We start from the raw sequence: 18,629 nt of genomic DNA, 5'->3' as shown, positions 1-18,629 counted from the left end.
ATACTTCTGCTGATGGATCATAGTTCCATTTGAGTTTTGTTTAACTTGTAAGCCTAAAAAGAAATTAATCTCACCCATCATACTCATTTCAAATTCACTCCCCATTATTTTAGCAAACTCTTTACTTAACTTATTAGTAGTTGCTCCAAAGATTATATCATCAACATATATCTGAACTACCAAGAGATCTTTACCTTTTTCTTTCAAGAATAAAGTATTGTCAATTTTACCTCTCTTGTAGTCATGCTCAAGCAAGAATTTTGATAGTATTTCATACCATGCTCTTGGAGCCTGCTTGAGCCCATAAAGTGCCTTGTCAAGCTTGTACACATGATCAGGACATTCCTTGCTTTCAAATCCCGGAGGTTGCTTGACAAACACTTCTTCCTTTAGATAGCTATTGAGGAAGGCACTCTTGACATCCATATGATGGAGAGTGAATTCCATGTAAGTATCAAAGGCTATAAGGAGTCTAATTGCTTCCAATCTTGTAACTGGAGCAAAGGTCTCATCATAGTCTATGCCCTCTTCTTGACTATATCTTTGAACTACTAATCTTGCCTTGTTCCTTGTAACTGTTCCATCTTCATCAAGTTTGTTTCTGAAGACCCATTTTGTGCCTATTACTGATCAGTCCTTGGGTCTTGGTACCGGATGCCAAACTTGACTTCTCTCAAATTGGTTGAGTTAATCTTGCATTGCATTCACCCAGTCTGCATCATGCAAAGCCTCAACAACATTTTTAGGTTCAATAAGAGATAGACACTACAAAAAAGTGCTATATTTGCGGAGGTTTTATTTACATATTGCGGCGGTCAGAAACCTTTGCAATATGTTGTTACGGTGGTTTCCAAAACCCCCGCAATAATGTTCGCCGCAATCAAATCTTGCCTTGTTCCTTATAACTGTTCCATCTCATCAAGTTTGTTTCTGAAGACCCATTTTGTGCCTATAACTGATATGTCCTTGGGTCTTGGTACCAGATGCCAAACTTGACTTCTCTCAAATTGGTTGAGTTTATCTTGCATTGTATTTACCCGGTCTGCATCATGCAAAGCCTCAACAACAGTTTTAGGTTCAATAAGAGAACTACAAAAAGCGCTAAATTTGCGGCGGTTTTATTTACATATTGCGGCGGTCAGAAACCTCCGCAATATGCTGTTACGACGATTTTCAAAAAACCCGCAATAATGTTTTCCGCAATCAATTTGCGTGGGGTTTTTTGGGAGACCGTCGTTATCATATAGCGACGGGTATTTAGCATCGGTCTAACCTCCGCAATTCAATATTTTGACTTTTTAAGAACCCACTTATAAAAAATAAGCGGCAGTCAAAACCTCTACAATATTTTTATTTAACCCCCGCAAGTTTTAACACAATATTGTTGTACATTAAATTGCAGCAGTTATAACCTCCGCTATTCATTGATTTTTTTTTTGGCAATTGTTACCCATAACTGATCCGATTTCAATTATGTTAATATAATGAAGCATCATCAGATTATATAATTTGCTTACTAGAATCAAGTAACATCAATATATTAATAAACCATAAAATACATTAAAGTAAATTATCATTAGTCTCAAAAACTTGCTTTAAACACAACTAATCCATCCATTAAGCACAAAACATCAATATTATAGTTAGTCTTAAAACTAACTTTAAACAGAACATCTACTCCAACTATTATGGACAAAAGATCACTATGACCATTCAATCAGAGTACGATACATTTGCAAGCAATTTCAATGGTTGTTGTTAGGATTACTTCCACCAAATGATCTTCTTACATCCATGGGTGAAATGGATCAGCTAGCCGCATCACTTGACTACAAAAAAATCAAAATAAAATATAATTAACAAAAAGTACCTCAACAATATCTTAATTAATAATCACTTAGCTTCAGTCAAGTATCAGTAACTTCTATGATCCGAATACATAGTACGTTTATTGTTGAAAGTAAAGGTATCACAACAAAGTTTAGCTCTGCTAATGGTGGCACTGTAGCCATCTTTAATTACTCCGTATGAACTGAAAGCTATTGTGTGTTAAATGATTCAGTTGCAAATAGTTTTTCAAACTGAGCACTTTAGATTTTCTTTAAATATTTAACAAACTTTATGGTTAATTTTAAGGGGAATTTTTTATTTTAAAAAAAAAGATTTCATCCAGAACACCAAGAAAGTTTCCTCTAATCCTAGAAACCACAATACCATAAACTGCACAAGACACCTGAAGAATCAAATCTGGGAGTATTGCATTGATAGGAATTTGTAGACAAAGTTACGAAAAGATGGGTTGGGAAACAGAAGAAAAAGATGGGACACGATAACTGCAAAGATAATAGACAAAATGGTGATTCAAATCTCAAAATTGAAGGTCAAAATCTAGCAACATCAGAATCGAGGGAAGGTGGAGGATTCTGATGCTTAGTACGTTCATGTGTTAGGTGAGCTATACTTATCATAGCCACTGATGACTATTGGATGAAAGCCTCATATGTTGTTGTACTGTGTATAACATGCATGTTTATTGTTCTGAGTTCTGAGGGAATTAAACTACTATATTTCTGGCTCTGTGATAAAGAATAATGACTACAAATTTAGTTTGCAATTTTAATACATTTCAATACATTTCAGTTTTTCAGTACTTACACATTTGGTATTATTCATAGAAAGCATATGTATTTATATCACAGACCATTCAAGGAAGCAAATTAAGTTAGCAACAGAACCTTACAAAAACTTGGCTTTTGTAATTACATAAGCTACTTAGCTTATGTGACTTAGCTTTTGAAGAAGAATCTAAAGCTCAAAACTTAAAATCAAAACCTCACAAAAACTTAACATTTGGAGAGAGCAGCAGCTAAGCACAAACTGAAAGTGGGAAAAAAAAAAGCACACTGACAACAAAATGAGAATGCATGTGTAGATATAGGAGTGAAGAAAGTGAGAAAAAGAGTCAAACACCACATAGCACAAAAGTTTTCTTCTTTCTTAATTCAGAGTCACATTTGGACTGATCAAGCACACTTTCAAAATTAAATAAGAAAGTTATGAACTTTTCTTACCGTTGAATGAGGAGGAGAAACAAAGATCCCTGCAAATTCTTCAGGTATCCTCCCTTCTTTCATTATCATATACGCCTTAAAAGCATTCATCATTTCTCTGTAGTTCTCTTGGATTTGATTGTGAGCATTCAACATCTGATTGTACTTCTCTTGCCATTGGGAAGAACATGAACCATTATTATAACTTGAAGCATTCAAATCACTATAACGATGTCTTGTTTGTCTAAAATCTCTGCCAGGAACAGCTCCTAATCCCAAGCACCTTACCCTTCCAGAATGCTCTTTTCCCAGCACCTTACCAACGGCATCATTTGGCAAAATTTCAGACTCATCCACGGTGCTTTGGCTCAATTCTAGTTCAATTTTTTCCTAAATACATTACACACCAAAAGTCAGTGTCCTACCTTCAATCAGTGATTGATAAGTTATTAAAAAAGAAAAACAAGAGAAGAAGAATATCTTTTTCTTTGTATCAATTACAACAGCAAATTTATCATACTTACCAGCTTCTCATTATAAAGACTCAAAGATATGATGGAAAACTGTATCTATATTGAATGCCAAGCTCAGTTTAAATACAAGTCTTCCTAAGAATACTCCTTGAATTAGGAGACTTATTCAAATCAAAACACTATCAAAAGCTAACTAACTAAATGATAAATATGAATTGAAAGTAGAACTCTAAATCTATATCTAATATAAGGTAAGCATTAAAGATAAGGACTAATCCTAACGGATAACAACTGGTAACAACAGTTGTTCCAATACGCCCCCTCAAGTTAGGTGATGGGTCACTAAGCCTAACTTGAACAAATTTCGGTCAAAGGCTGGTTTGGCAAGTGGTTTGGTGAGCATATCAGCGAGCTGGTCAGCAGAATGCACATGAACAACCTGAACCACCTTTTGTTCAACATGGTTACGCACAAAGTGAAAGTCCACCTCCACATGCTTCATGCGACTGTGAAGGCGTGGATTCTCGCTTAGGTAAGTGATACCAATGTTGTCATAGTAGATTGTAGGGGTATTTCTGACAGGGAGCTTCATCTCAAGCAATAGGTTTCTCACCCACAGTAACTCGGCAAGAGCATTGGCAACAACTCTATATTCAGCTTCAGTTGATGAGCGGGCTACAATTTTCTGTGTTTTTGAAGACCAACTGGTGGGATTTCGATCAAGAAACAGAATGGAGACACACGTAGGCCAAACTGGATTGTACCATGAAGATACCTGAGAACAAGTTTCACAGCTTTCCAATGTAAGTCCGATGGTGATTGCATAAACTGGGACAATTTGTTAACCGCATAGGAAATGTCCGGCCATGTAAAGGAAAAATATTGAAGTTTCCCTAAGACTCGGCAATAACGAGTTGCATCTGTAAGTTGAGCCCCATCATTGAGTTTGAGTAACTCGGAATTACTCGTTGGTGTTTTAGCACTTTTGCAATCAGACATCAATTCAACACTTAAAATTTCATTGACATAATTTGCTTGAGAGAGAATAATGTCATCAGAACTTCGAATCACCTCAACACCAAGAAAATAATGAAGGTTTCCCAAATCTTTAAGTGAAAAGCGAGAGGCAAGAGAAGCTATAACCTCATTCACAGTGATAGGATTGCTGCCCATAACGATGATGTCGTCGACATATACTAGAATGAACGTGAAGCCAGCATTGCTTATCCTAACGAATAAGGAGTTATCATATTCGGTCTTGACAAATCCCATGTAGAGAAGATGGCCTTTGAGTGCATTATACTAGGCTCTAGGTGCTTGCTTCAGGCCATAAACAGCCTTGCGCAACTTACAATTATGAGTCGGATTATTGTCACAGGCAAAGCCCGAAGGTTGCGTCATGTAAACCTATCCTTTAAGGTCACCTTGAAGAAAGGCATTGTTGACGTCGAGTTGGCGAAGAGGCCAATGAAACCGGAGGGCAACAACAAGTATGATTCAGACAGTGGTGGATTTGACTACCGGACTGAAAGTCGAGTGAAAAACAACACCCGACCTCTGAGTAAATCCTTTGGCAACCAATCTCGCTTTGTAGCGATCAACAAACCCGTCTGCTTTTCTTTTAATCCTGAAAAGCCACTTACACGAAACAAAATTTTTAGAAGGATCATTTGGAACTAGTTCCCAAATACGGTTATTAAGTAAAGCATCAAATTCTAGTTTCATAGCTTTCTTTTACTCAGGGTGTTGCTCGGCTTGTTTGAAGGTATGCGGTACAAGTGGGGTTTCTAAGTGAGCAAGATAGTCAAAAATTCTTTTTGGTTTCTGAATATTATTCTGAGAACGAGTGATTATGCGATTGGGAGGGGAAGGGCATTGTGTCACTGTGGGTTCAACTGGTGGAGCCGCTTGGCAGTTGTCGATTCGAACAGAGGCAACAGGGGGAGAGGCCATGGTTTTGGATTGGGGTGATCTGCGATGATACACAAGAGGGGGGGGGGGAGAGAGAGGTTTGTGATGCTCTGAATTTGGAACTTGGTGCATTTATATGGGTGTTGGGGAGTGGCGGGTGACGGGAAGTGGGAGAGGAATTCAGAGAAGATGGACATGGGAAATAAAGTCCTGGGCAATGGGAATTATAGAAGAAGGAGAAGAGTGAGGATTACCTTGAGTAGAAGTCTGTGGAGAGTCCAAACCCGCTTCTGCCGCTGGCGCACCGGAGATGGACGACTGGAGAGGTGGTACTGTTTGGGCAGGGTGAGGAGAAGTCGTGGGTAACTAATGTTTTGCAACTGGGGGGTCATTTAGTATTTTAATGGGCTGGAGCAAATTTGAAATAACAGAAACATTAGGTGTGGGGTTGGGTGAATCAATAATTGTAGTATTTGCCCATTCAAGGTGAGTTGGTTTAATTGCAAAATTGGAGAATAAATTTTTGAATGGAAAATTATTCTCAACAAATTGCACATCTCGGGATAGATAAATTTTTGACGAGATTGGATCAAAGCACTGGTAGCAGTGATGGGACAGGGAAAACTCGAGATAAACACATGGGGTGGATTTTGGTTCAAGTTTATTTTTGGAGTATGGTTTAAGACATGGATAACATAAACAACAAAAAATTCGTAGAGAAGCGTAGTCAGGTGCCTTTCCAAATAATTTTTCAAACGGAGAATTATTATTTAAAAGTGGTGTAGGTAGTCGGTTAATTAGATAAACTGCATGGTGACATGCGAAGGACCAAAAAAGTGATGGGAGAGACGCCTCATGTAAGAGTGTTCTAGCAGTTTCAATAATGTGGCGATGTCTTCGCTCAGCAAGAGCAACTTTTTGAGGCGTATAGGGTGGGGTGGAAAGATGTTCGATACCGTGAGGCAATAGATAAGAGTCAAGACTTTTATACTCTCCTCCACCATCAGTATAAAGCGATAAAATTTTGGTATCGAAATATTTTTCTATCAAAGGATGGAATTTTTGAAAAATTGCTTTGACTTCAGATTTATTTTTTAAGTGTGTAGAGCCAAGTATATCTCGTGTATTGATCAACAAAAATACAATAGTATAATTTTTTTTCAATAGATAACACAGGAGAGGCCCCCCATAGATCACTAAAAATAATTTGAAGAGGTTTAGAGCTTTTCAGAGTTAATTGGTGAAACGGGTGCCGATACGCTTTATTAGACAAACAAGAATTACAATAAAGAAACTTGTCTCGCTCAACAAACGAAAGCGAGAATTTATTCAGGAAACATGTAAGAGCTCTAGAGTGCGGATGTCCCAGTCTTTGGTGCCAAGTGGTTAAGAAAGTTGCAGTGGCAGATATGTGAGCTTGTGGATGTGAAGTGGGCCACTCATATAGTCCATTTTTGGTTCGGCCGCGTGCCAATGGTGTCCGCGTTTTCAGATCCTTCACAAGAAAAGAGAAAGGAAAAAATTCAACAGACGTTAATTGTCCTGACAGAATTTGGAAACAGAAATAAAATTGCGTTTAATAGCTGGAGCACATAGAGTGTGAATTAGCTTAAAAATATTATTTGATGCATTTAACTGAGTAGAGCCGATATGTGAGATGAAAATTTTGTTACCATCACCCATGGAGACATCCTCGTTGCCGTGGTACGGCTGTAGGTTATGAGGTTCAGTTGTGATGTGGTGTGTGGCACCAGAGTCGACTATCCACGGGTTAGCAGTGGTGTTGAAGCCTGTGATGTGATTGGCTTTGGCCTCAAAGTGGTTGTGTGACTTGGATCGGCATACATTTTGCAACATGGCCAATCTTGTTGTATAGTTGACAACGAATAACACCTGTTGTGTTATTGTGTAGGGGTTGCCACTGGGTAGATGTATTGGGGCGGGTGTTCTGTCGCCATGGTTGAGAATTGTTATTCTAAGATTAGCGGCAATTGTTGCGATTGTTGTTCGGTTTGTTGTGAGTGGCAATTGCTGCTGTGATAGGACTATTGGTTTTCTTGTTTTCCTCATGACGGATAAAGAGCTCATGGTCAAGAAGCTTTTCATATAATTCCTCATAGGTGACTGTGGTGTCACGTGCTCGTATGGTAGCCGAAATCTCACGAAACTCAGGGCCAAGTCCACTTAGGATTTTGACGATAAGTTCGGAGTTAGTGACCGGGGCACATGCAGTAGCAAGTTCATCTGAAAGGGACCGAATACGTGAAGCTACTCAGTAATGGGAATGGTGTCTTTGGTGATTCGTGCAAGTTGATCACGAAGACTAAAGATCCGAGTTTGGGACTTGTTTGCATAAGCATTGTACAGGGAGTCCCCAAGCATTTTTGGATGTGCTGGCAGCAGCAACTGTGGAGGCAATGGTTGAGTCAACAGACGCCATAAGGGCGTTCTGGATGAGTTGATCCTGACGGAACCAAAGTGTATAAGCAGAGTTGGAAGTTTGTTCGTGCCAAAAGTGGTGCTCGGGGTGGGAATCAGAGTGGACCCATCAAGTTGACCATAGAGGTCATGGCCGTGCATAAGCATGGAGAACTGAGCTTTCCAAGTAGTAAAATTGTGACTGCCACTAAGTTTGATAGGTAGTTGGGAAGCGGGGTTGAATTGAACAATGGTTGTAGTACTAGTAGTGTTGTCGGCATTGACAACTCTGGGAGTGGTTCCATCTTTCGTCATTGGAGGATTTGGTGGGAAAAAAATTAGGATCGTGCTCGTTAGAGTTATATAGGCTCAGATACCATATAAAGACTCAAAGATATGATGAAAAAAACTGTATCTATATTGAATGCCAAGCTCAATTTAAATACAAGTCTTCCTAAGAGTACTCCTTGAATTAGATGACTTATTCAAATCAAAACACTATCAAAAGCTAACTAACTAAATGATAAATATGAACTGAAAGTAGAATTCTAAATCTATATCTAATCTAAGGTAAGCATTAAAGATAAGGACTAATCCTAACGGATAACAACTAGTAACAACAGTTGTTCCAATACTCATGACTAAACTCTTAAATTAGAAACAGATAAGATGTTTACTGGAAATTTTAATACACAGGCAGATTTGGTAAAGATGAAACTTTTTCCATAAATCTAGCGCGTGCATAGTTGTCATACAGATATGACAAAAGCAACACATTGGTAAATATCACATGAAAATACAATTTGCAGTAACAAAAATATCTTCACGGCCTAAAGTTTTCATCTAAAACTTTGGTAAGATTCAGATGCTTCTGAAAATGAGTGTCAAAAGAAAATAAGAAAGCACTTCCAAAATGTAGTAGACCTTTCCTACTTTTCCTTACATAGACCTATTTTTCTATTCGACATAAACCAATTGGTAGATTCCTTCTTTTTGAAAACATTTCACCTTTTTAAGTTTTTCAAGGACTTATAAAGTACTGCTGTCACATGTTTTAAACCAAATGATAATCAAGCTTTTAATCTATCTAACAAATGATAAATTAAAGGGTGAAAACCAAGTAGGAGAAAAAAAAAAAGAGTTAATCAAGCTTAAGTCAAGAACTCGATATAACGCCTATAATTTGCTGCCTATCATCAGTCACGGATCAAGAAATCAGAGAAAAGACATACACCTGCATATTGCTTGTTACAACATATTTTAGAACCAATCACTGATTACTAGGTACTAAATGATTGCAAATTTGATGGAAGAAATTAAAAACTTACACATATCTCTTTTGCCGCCTCATTAACATATGATCCATCTTCATTCCTATGTGTAGCGAGATAAAGTTGTCCTCGTCCAGGCTTTTGTCCAGTCTCAGCCATCTATAAATGAAAAAGTTAAAGTCGCATTAACTTAACTAACTAAGAATAGTTGCTAGTTTAATTAAAGTATTCAAAATGAATTAATACCATTTCAGCCCTTCTTCTGGAGTTAGGTTTGGAGCTACCGATATGTGAAACAATTTGTTTCTTCCGAATTTCAGCATTTCTTTTACAAGTTTCCTTACAAAAAGATACCACGAATTACACATACTTGCCTATTGTATACTTGTAAAACCATAATATCTGTTTAACAAAAGAACAAAGGCACAAATGATGCCAAGAGAAGGAAGAGCGTTTTAACAAAAATAAACCAACATATTGTACTTTGGAGATCAGGAAAATTTTAAGCCTGGAAACTGTCAGGCTTACAACAGCATGCCAAGATTTATCAGTTCCTACTTGATTTATAAACACAGTGGAATAATTTTCTTGAGAGTCACAAGTTCAATTCCCATGAATTAGGTGACTCATTTTCTCCCAAAAGAGGTACCCCATCAGCTGCAGCGGCAGCCTCTCCTTTGTAAACGGGAAAAAATCTGTTCTTTTGACTAACCAATTGTGGCTTTTTAGCAAAGCCTTGAAATTTTTGGAACTCATCAGAAGATAAATATAGAGAAAGAATTAAAAGAATTGAATCTGTGCCTTAAACCCGCTTGATGTAATAGGTAAAATGCTCTGGTTTTGGGGTTTGAAAGCAAAGAAAGAAGCCCTTTAGTTTGTAGAACAACTTCCATTTTTGTTAGATACAGTCTCTCTTTACAGAATAATAATAGGCATAAGGCAACCTCTTATGGAACCTCCGACGGTTCAACCTCTTATACAAACAAATAGCCATATAATTACACATACTAATTGAAGCGCTAAAATAAATACCTGTGTCTTTTCTTTAAAGCGGTAATCAACATAAGAAATCCATTGATCCGGTGGAATTCCCAGTGGAACGCTATCCATTATCTCAGCTCTGCTCTTAAGTGGATCATAGACCTTATCAAACAACTATAGCCTTTTTGCGCCCCACTTCTTACACATAGAATTATAAACATATCGTCTCGCATTTGACTCAGTTGTCCTAAAACAAAATTGTGGCTTTAAAAATAAACCAATGGTTAGATAATTATTACATGCAAATATAAAATCTAATGACATAAAACAGAGATATTGTATGCCTCAGGAATACCTTTATAAATCGATCATAACAACGGTTGAAGATTGTCACAGGTAAATCCGGCCATTTCTCTCAGTGAATTGGAAAAATGGAGCAGTTAGTTGCTAAAATTCCACAAAAGCCTGCAAGAACGCCTTGTCCTTAACCAATGGGAGAATCTGTGTCGTCAAAATCAACCACAATATGTTCTCCATTAGATAAATTTAACACGTCCCTTTTCTTCACTTTAAGTATCTTGCTAGCTCCTTGTGAATCTTAAAAGATAAAAAACAAAAATCAATGCGGTTCTCTATTCTTTGAGGCAACAGATTATTAGGTGCGGCGTAAAATAGGCAGAATGTATAAATGAATGGCAATAAGTAGAACGAGTTACTTAGAAACTAGAGGAGACTACTACAATAGGTTAAATTATTACAGTGTAAAAATTATCTACTGTAAGCATACATAAATCATTTTGTAACATATATCCCACTAGCTATGTTAGAAAAGCAGCATTTGATTGAGGCACGCAGTAAATTAATGAAGATTAAAAAAAACATCAGAGACACTAGCTAGTTTATCATTCAAATAGTGTCAAAATAAGAGAAATCGAAGATAAATAGATTGATCTGAAATTGTTGCTACTCTTACTTCTTTCAAAACATTCACATCAAAGTCATGCCTCAATCTATTCTAAAGTAACAATCAAATGAGTTATCAGGCAATATCCCTAAGTCTTTAGAAAAGCTTCAGTACCTTAAAAGAATTAATCTCTCCTACAATTTAGAAGGAGAAATACCTTCTAAATTTGCAAAATGAGGAAGGATGCAAGAGGTTTGATAACGAATGTAAAGTGATGAGAAGCATTAAGCATAGGTTCTCTATTCTTTGAGGTAACAGATTGTTAGTTGCAGCGTAAAATAGGCAGAATGTATAAATGAATGGCAATAACATATCTATTGCATCTACAGTTCAATGTTGCGTAGACACACGTCCACTACGCTTTCTAGATGGTGGGTGTTGTGACGCGGCCCGGACTGATGGAACCTGCTGTGTTGTTGTCTGATCTGACAAATTCGGATTTGCTGCAACCTGACCTGAAGGTGTTGGTCGTGTTATCGGTTGAATAAATGAAGTCAGATGTGGTGTATCATACCTGCAAGCAATAAAAGAAAAGCAGGAGTTCACAAAATTAGTAGAAGAAAAGTCGAATAATTTAAGAAGAAACAATTCACACATGCATCCTGTTAAACTTGAATAAGAAAGACATACTCATCTCCAGAACTAAAACATGGCAAGTAAATGCAAATCTGATGCAAATTCTATAATGATATAAAATTAAATATAATGATATTTCTTTGACTCTCAAAGGGATGAAAAATACTCACCATGAAGAACCGGAGGAAAACTTAAGGACTGGCCTAATTCCTATTCAAACATATGCTCCTCTATTGCAAGTTGAACATTTTCATAATTAACATCAAAAAATTGTTCAAATTCTTGTTGTTGGAATGGCTCATTCTCGTATATTTCTCCTTCATCCACCTATCCCATATCAAACAAATCTCTTGGCTTTAAATGTATCGCCACACTCCATCCTTCATCAGTTTTATCATTAACATAGTACACCATATTTTCTTGAGATGCTTCAATATAAGGATCATGCTCCTCACGATCACCAGTGTGAATCAATCTAGAAAAATTAACACAGTTAAAATTCCAAGCATCTCTTTTGAACCATCTATCTCGAGTAGTGTCTGTTGGAATTTTAAGCTTGTGTAGCTTAAAGAAGGTGAATGAGAAATGGAGGGAAAATGAAATATTTGAGTTTTCCTTTGGAAATGGACATTGTCCCATATCGGAGGAAGAAAAGGCTTTTGATGGGTATATATATAATTGCTCTTCTTCTAGCTCTTAAAGAGTTAAGAAAAAGGCAAGCCTCGCGCCGTCGTCGTCGCTCGGCTCGGCCTCGGATTCGATTAATCTTTTTGGATAAAATTCTTTTCAATTATTTAATTAATTAAATAATTAACAAAAAATTTAATCTGGAATAACCCATGACCCGCGACCCGGTTCGGTCAGGCCCGTTTTCTTTTCCGGATTATTTTAAATATATTTTTCCCGCAATATTTCAAACACCCCTTTTCAACAACCATGGTTGTTTCTGAAAAGTTGCAAACCTTTTCAGAAACATTGCCATCAACTCTATAAATAGAATTTGAAACCCAGAATCTTTCCTTATGAAATTTTCTAAGCTTTTTCTTCTTCTGCACAATCTTTTCCAGTGTGTTTTACGACCATTGAGTGGTTCGCAGTTCATCAGAGTTTTGGTACCAATACACTGGTGAGTTAAATCATTTTATCCTGGGAAGATATATTCCAGCACTTCGGGTACTTGAGGGGAATAATTTCCTTAAGGACACACTGTGTATTCAGTGGGCTCGATTTATTCCTATACTATTTTTTTAATTTGTTTTCCAGAATCTATTTCGTTAAACAAGTATTACTAACTTTCTATTTTATTTTTTCGGAAAGTTTAATTGTTTATTACAGCAATACAGAAGAATAACAGTGTCAGCCCACTCGCATTTGAAGAGCACAACCTTAAGCTGACCATAATAATTAAGCTCAATAATATCTTCCAACTTCCCATAATATGGCAAGTCTGCTTGCCTCGCATTTCTGTCAGCGTCGGATGCAATAAAAGAGGTGTCAGAGGTAAGAAAAACTCCACTATTTTGAGTTTGTGATCCTTGTTCTCTAGACAATGTCCGAAATTTGAATCCATTAATGTTATAAGCAGTGAACCTTCTCGCATCTGGACATGGACCTTGTGCTAGAAACTCCAAATCAGTAGAGATTGTGTTTGCTATATCCGGATTCATAATCTAAATAGACAAAATTCTTTTTGTCAAATATTCAAAATTAAAACAAGAAAGTTAATTAAGCATAGACAAGCATTTTCACTCACTCGCTTTGGAAACCAATCAGGAAACTCTTTATTAACTCTCCTTTCTACTTCGGTTGCCGAAGGTCTCCAGCCTCTTGAACTCCTTCTTATGTAATCCCTAAATTCACTACTTGTATCAATTTTAATCACTTCACTCAAAGTTTTTGTAAAAAATTAAATTAATTTATTTTTCTTACATAATAAACGGCTTTACTGCTGCACAAATAAGTAACACATATCGATGAGCTTGAGTCTTCTCTAGTTGAGTCAAGGTGAATGTTTCATTACCTCCGACAGGTTTACCTTGTGTAGGGAATATAGACGACATTTCAGAAGCCTCATTAAGATTTGGTCTATCATTTACACGTTTAGGCCTATTTACCCTCGACTCAATATCCTCAAAATAACAAGAAAAAAAAGTTAGGGTTTCTTCAACAATGTAAACCTCAGCTATGAACCTTCTGGTTGTGCTTTATTCCCTATAAGGGACCTAATAATCTATAACCAAAATAAAAGGGTATTAGAATAAGTACTTACTTTGAATTACTATTATAAGATTGATTGAAATTATGTTGAATAAGTAATGTTTTACCTTTCAACAAAATACATCCTCCGATAATGTACCGTTCCACCTTGTATTACTTCATCCACTAGATGGACAGTTAAATGAACCATTACAGTAAAAAAGGATGTAGGGAACAACATCTATAAATGGCAAAGTGTGAGTACAATCCGATCTTGTAGCTTTTCTAGGTCCGAGAGGCTCAAGCTTTTCGAACAAAGTTGTCTAAAAAAGGATGAAAGCTCTACCAAGACTGCAACAACATGATTTGGAAGCACATTTTGAATTGCTATGGGCAACAATTGTTCCATAATGATATGACAATCATGGCTTTTTAGTCAAAATATCCTCTTTTTATCTAGATCAACACAACGAGAGATCTTACTTGAGTAACCATCCGGCACCGAGATATTTTTTAAAGTTTTGAGAAAGTCGACTCTTTTATTTGTTGGTATTGCAAATGAAGCAAGCCGACAATTCTCATTCTCATCTGGCCAAAGATCACGCCTTATACCCATATCTTGTAGATCTTTTCGAGCCTTAACATGATCCTTTGACTTGTCTTTATCATGTAGCAAAGAGTATATAATATTATCAAACACATTCTTCTCAATGTGCATAACGTCTAAATTTGGTTGCTTCATACACAACCAAGGTGGAAGGTTGTATGGAACCAAAATCAATGGCCAAATGCTATAATTAGTACTCATCATCCCAAAAGGATTGAAACCATCACTAGCTAAAAACTTTGCGGGCATATTTTGCTTCTTTTTCTTATTTCCCGTAGTAGACATGTGATTATTGTTGCTCTTCTTAGTTGGCTTCCATCTACAAGTATGATAATGCTTGCATGTTTCCTCATTAGCATCATCTCCCCAGTACAACATGCAATCGTTTGGACAAGCATCTATCTTGATATAATCAAGACAAAGCTTTTTGATGGTATTCTTGGCCTCATAAAAAGAATTAGGTATCCTTGCAAATCCAAATGCATCCTTCAGTAAATCTAGCATCAAAGTCATTCCTTGTCACTTAGCCCAGACAAACACTTTATGTGATACAACTTTATCAAAAATTCTAGCTTCGAGTACTTGGACCCTTCATATAATTCTTCACTTTCATCTCTAAGCAACTCAAAAAAGTCTTTGTTATTTGAAGAAAACAGATCATTTAATATTTCTTCTTCTCCAACTAGTTGTGACGGACCTGCATCAATGCCCTCATGCCTTAAACCCGGGAATGCTTCATTTATCAACAATTCCATAGGATTTTCAAGAGGCAGTGCATCTGGGATAACCTCTGTGCTTCTAGATTTCTCCAACACTTCTGTTTCCCCATGAAGAATCCAAGTGACATAATTTTGAGGGAATGACTTGCTAATCAAATGACCGTACACCATCTCTCTAGTCTGCCACTTCCCAAAACCACATTTAGGACACAAACATTTTATTCTATCTCCTATAGAAGCATTCTCAAATGCAAAATTTAGAAATTGATTCAAACCAAGTAAATACGTTGTTGTATTTCTAGGCATTTCAATCCAAGATTTATCCATTGGAAGGTATTGATATATAACGTTTCAGAAGTGAAACTGATCTACAATTAGATTAGTGTGCCACCGATAAGGATTTCTCTGAGCAAGAGTGTTTACTGTAACCTACAATAGTTCCATGAGAAAGGATGATTTAGTAACCTAACAACGCAACAACATTATAAAATTTTGTAAGATAATAAAAAATGGCACAAGAAATATTTGTTAAAGAATAAGATGGAAATCATAAAGTTACCGTGATATATATAATTTTGAAGTTCAGAATGTCTCAAGAAAGTGTCTTTTTTTACACAAACAGTATATCATCTTTTGCAATTATACCTTTCCTACTCATGCAGAGATGCAAATGGCAGAAGGAAAATATTGTTGGAAGAAAAATCACAAAATGGCATGGGCCTTGCCACTATCTCACAAATGTAGCCAACATTTCAAGCACTGATTTGGAGGTAAATATGGAATTTGTAAGATATTCCAATGGGGACACAAACATCATCACTGGGCAAAATATACTTGCTACTGCTATTCTCCTTGCCATTAATTAATCATGAGTAATTAACTTCAGAGTCTAAACTATTAGCTTGGACTGCTATATGTGTAAATAAATGCAGACTAGCAGTTGATGTGAATTTTGTGTGTGTGTGTGTGTGAAAATATAATAAGTTTTATGAGCTGAGAATTTGACGCAGCAAATTCATAAAAGCTGAGAACAAATATTGAAGCTTCAAAACAAATAAGTGGTAATAAGGCTAAGAATTCATGGTAGTTCATAAACCCATTCTTTACTCAAAGCACCAAATGATTTATATATCATATTTCAACTCTACAAGTGCCAAATAATTTCGGTAGCATAGTTCTAATTACTTAGTTATGAAGTAGAATTCTGTAGATGCATCATAAAGCCAGATGCAGTGTAGAAATCACAAGAGACTGAAATAACTGCAATTAATATTCAATCATCTACATGCTCAAGCAGGTATAAAATTAAAATAATGTTGTTTGGAGCTCTATAAGGGTGCACAAACTTTAATGAGAAGAAGATTATCTTGCCAGCAACTAATGGAATTTCCAAAACATTAATAGAGCTTATTGACAATCAAATAGGTTGAATTCTAAATCCCAGAAATAACACATTTCGAAAACTGCATACTTGTAAACATCACCAACCAAATCGCAACTCCAGAAAATAGTTTTCAAACACATAAAGCACATCTACAACAAAACCAATTTGAATCTGGAAAGAAAAAAATTAATATTCAACACTACGAAGAAAACTAAAAATGTGTTTATACTTTAGTTGTGCTCTTTGAACAGTCCTAACATAGTACCTTGAGATTGATTCAAGCACAACGCAGAGCAGAAAGAGGAAAAGCAGCCAGTGACAATTGCGTCTTCTCTGAAGGTCCCCAGGAGTTCTAAAATACATATGCAAAAGGAAATATTTCAATTAAGACCCATATCATAAAAATTAACCTACAAAATATACAAAAAACTAAATTTTACAACCTATAATACCTAATGCAAAAGGAGAAAGAGGACTTATATCTCGATTTCAACAAAAAGTGTTATATCCTTCTTCAAAATACACCGATTCTACCAAATTTCTGCTACTTTCTGTTGAGAATCGAAAAACATCAAGATGAAAGAAAGAGAAGAAATCAATAAAGGAAAAACACAAATTAACATAGAAAATAAATTTAAAACCCACATGCAAGAAGAAGGAAAGACAAAAAAAAACAAAATCAAAAAATGGGGAAGAGGAATTACCATAGATCTGAAGATTGATTGTAGAAAACTATTTCACATGTTCTCCTTTACATATCTCTTTCATTTGTACCTGAAAATGAAAGAGGGTTTCTGAAAATGAAAGGTTTTTTTTTTAATTTGAAGCTGAAAATGAGCGAGGGGGAGAGAGAAGAGTAGCTCAAAATGAGAAAAGGGTTTGGAAAAAAAGAAGAGATAAAGGAATAAAAGATGAGTGAAACATTAGGGTTAGTGGGCGCTATTTTTTTTTAAGGGTGGCGGAGGTTACTGACCGCCGTAAATATAATATATCTGCGGGGTGAATAACCCCCCACAATTTGATAAAGATTGCGGAGGTTATAGTAACTGCCACAATAAAACCTCCACAAATTTAGTATTTTTTTGTAGTGAGAAAAGCATCAAAAGCACAAAGATTCTTCAAAGAAGATCTAGTTTTGATTCAAGAGGTTGGATCAGTAATTATGTTCTCAATTGGATGAGAACTTTGGTACTTGTAAGGTTTCACAACCAGTTGGTTTCCCCTAGATGTTCCTTCAATGTTTTGTTGGTGAGGAACATGTTCATGGACAGGTTCCCTCAAGGTTTGAGGATCAGTTCTTCTTTGTTCAGCTCCCCCTATCAGGTTGCCCCGGGTAGAAGAACCTGTTCCATCACCTGTTTCTTCCTCTAGTGCACCTAGGAGCAGAAAAATTATGATCTATGCCATGCTTATCACAAAATTCAGCAAATTTAGTATTTTTAAATTCAGTACCATGATCAGACCTAATTGATGCAAGTTGATTACCTAGTTATTTCTGAGTTTTTCTAACAAAAGAAGTGAACATGTTAAATGCTTCATCTTTGGATGTTAAAAACAATGTCCATGTAAACCTAGAGTAATCATCAACAAGCATCATAACATATCTCTTACAACCTCTGCTCAATGTTCTCATCGGTCCACAAAGATCCATATGGACCAATTCCATCGTTTTGGTGGTACTTACCATTTTCTTGCTTTTGAAAGAGGATCTTACATGCTTCCCCCTTGCACAAGCCTCACAAACTTTATCTTTCTTGAACTTAATGTTAGGCAATCCTATCACCAAGTCCTTGGAGACTAGTTTGTTGAGTTGACTTATACTGGCATGTCCAAGTCTTTTGTGCCAAAGGAAGGGATCATTATCCAACACACTTAAGCAAGTGAGTTCATTATCTGATAGTGTGGACAAATCTACAATATATATGTTGTTCACTCTTTTTCCCTTCAAAACTATCTTGTCAGTGATAAAATTAGTCATAAAGCATTTTGTAGAGGTGAATGCAACCATGTTACTTCTATCACACAATTGTGATATACTTATTAGACTGTACTTCAGTCTATCAATCAGGTAGACATTCT

The 18,629-nt window shown here is 36.3% G+C and overlaps 2 protein-coding genes across 11 annotated transcripts; both read right to left on the bottom strand.

The window, feature by feature from the left end:
* Positions 1–1,556: 1,556 nt before the first annotated feature.
* LOC104098168 (uncharacterized) lies at positions 1,557–17,438 on the bottom strand. Of its 10 annotated transcripts, none has more exons than XM_070196444.1 (10): positions 17,255–17,436; positions 17,003–17,101; positions 16,816–16,902; positions 14,324–15,595; positions 10,460–11,582; positions 10,156–10,368; positions 9,370–9,462; positions 9,181–9,282; positions 3,072–3,440; positions 1,557–1,829 (listed from the first exon to the last, which is right to left on the bottom strand). In XM_070196444.1, exons 6-10 carry the CDS (start codon positions 10,231–10,233, stop codon positions 1,809–1,811), a joined length of 663 nt encoding a protein of 220 aa, XP_070052545.1. In that variant the 5' UTR covers positions 10,234–10,368; positions 10,460–11,582; positions 14,324–15,595; positions 16,816–16,902; positions 17,003–17,101; positions 17,255–17,436; the 3' UTR covers positions 1,557–1,808. The 10 variants fall into 10 exon arrangements, with proteins under 10 accessions (XP_070052545.1, XP_070052544.1, XP_070052547.1 ...); XM_070196443.1 differs by lacking the exon at positions 14,324–15,595 and having other exon boundaries at positions 10,460–10,701; positions 11,419–11,582; XM_070196446.1 differs by lacking the exon at positions 14,324–15,595 and having other exon boundaries at positions 10,460–10,605; positions 11,419–11,582.
* Positions 11,508–13,962, bottom strand: LOC138906787 (uncharacterized). The gene is made up of 3 exons (XM_070196452.1): positions 13,574–13,962; positions 13,398–13,503; positions 11,508–13,314 (listed from the first exon to the last, which is right to left on the bottom strand). Exons 1-3 carry the CDS (start codon positions 13,702–13,704, stop codon positions 12,946–12,948), a joined length of 606 nt encoding a protein of 201 aa, XP_070052553.1. The 5' UTR covers positions 13,705–13,962; the 3' UTR covers positions 11,508–12,945.
* Positions 17,439–18,629: the final 1,191 nt, after the last annotated feature.

The sequence above is a fragment of the Nicotiana tomentosiformis genome, chromosome 2, assembly GCF_000390325.3.
Source record: "Nicotiana tomentosiformis chromosome 2, ASM39032v3, whole genome shotgun sequence".
Taxonomy (NCBI): Eukaryota; Viridiplantae; Streptophyta; class Magnoliopsida; order Solanales; family Solanaceae; genus Nicotiana; species Nicotiana tomentosiformis.
Note: the sequence above shows the minus strand (reverse complement) of the source record. Positions and strands in the feature narration are given on the sequence as shown.

Excerpts from the sequence above, each read along its gene's own strand:
- LOC138906787 (XM_070196452.1), bottom strand. The coding sequence starts at position 13,704 with ATGTCGTCTATATTCCCTACACAAGGTAAACCTGTCGGAGGTAATGAA. Across the intron at positions 13,504-13,573 it reads GCAGTAAAGCCGTTTATTAT|TGAATTTAGGGATTACATAA; the intron begins GTAAGAAAAATA and ends TGATACAAGTAG. Across the intron at positions 13,315-13,397 it reads CTGATTGGTTTCCAAAGCGA|ATTATGAATCCGGATATAGC; the intron begins GTGAGTGAAAAT and ends TTGTCTATTTAG.
- LOC104098168 (XM_070196444.1), bottom strand. The coding sequence starts at position 10,233 with ATGGATAGCGTTCCACTGGGAATTCCACCGGATCAATGGATTTCTTAT. Across the intron at positions 9,283-9,369 it reads CCAGAAGAAGGGCTGAAATG|ATGGCTGAGACTGGACAAAA; the intron begins GTATTAATTCAT and ends TTTCATTTATAG. Across the intron at positions 3,441-9,180 it reads AGGCGGCAAAAGAGATATGT|GAAAAAATTGAACTAGAATT; the intron begins GTAAGTTTTTAA and ends TAATGTATTTAG.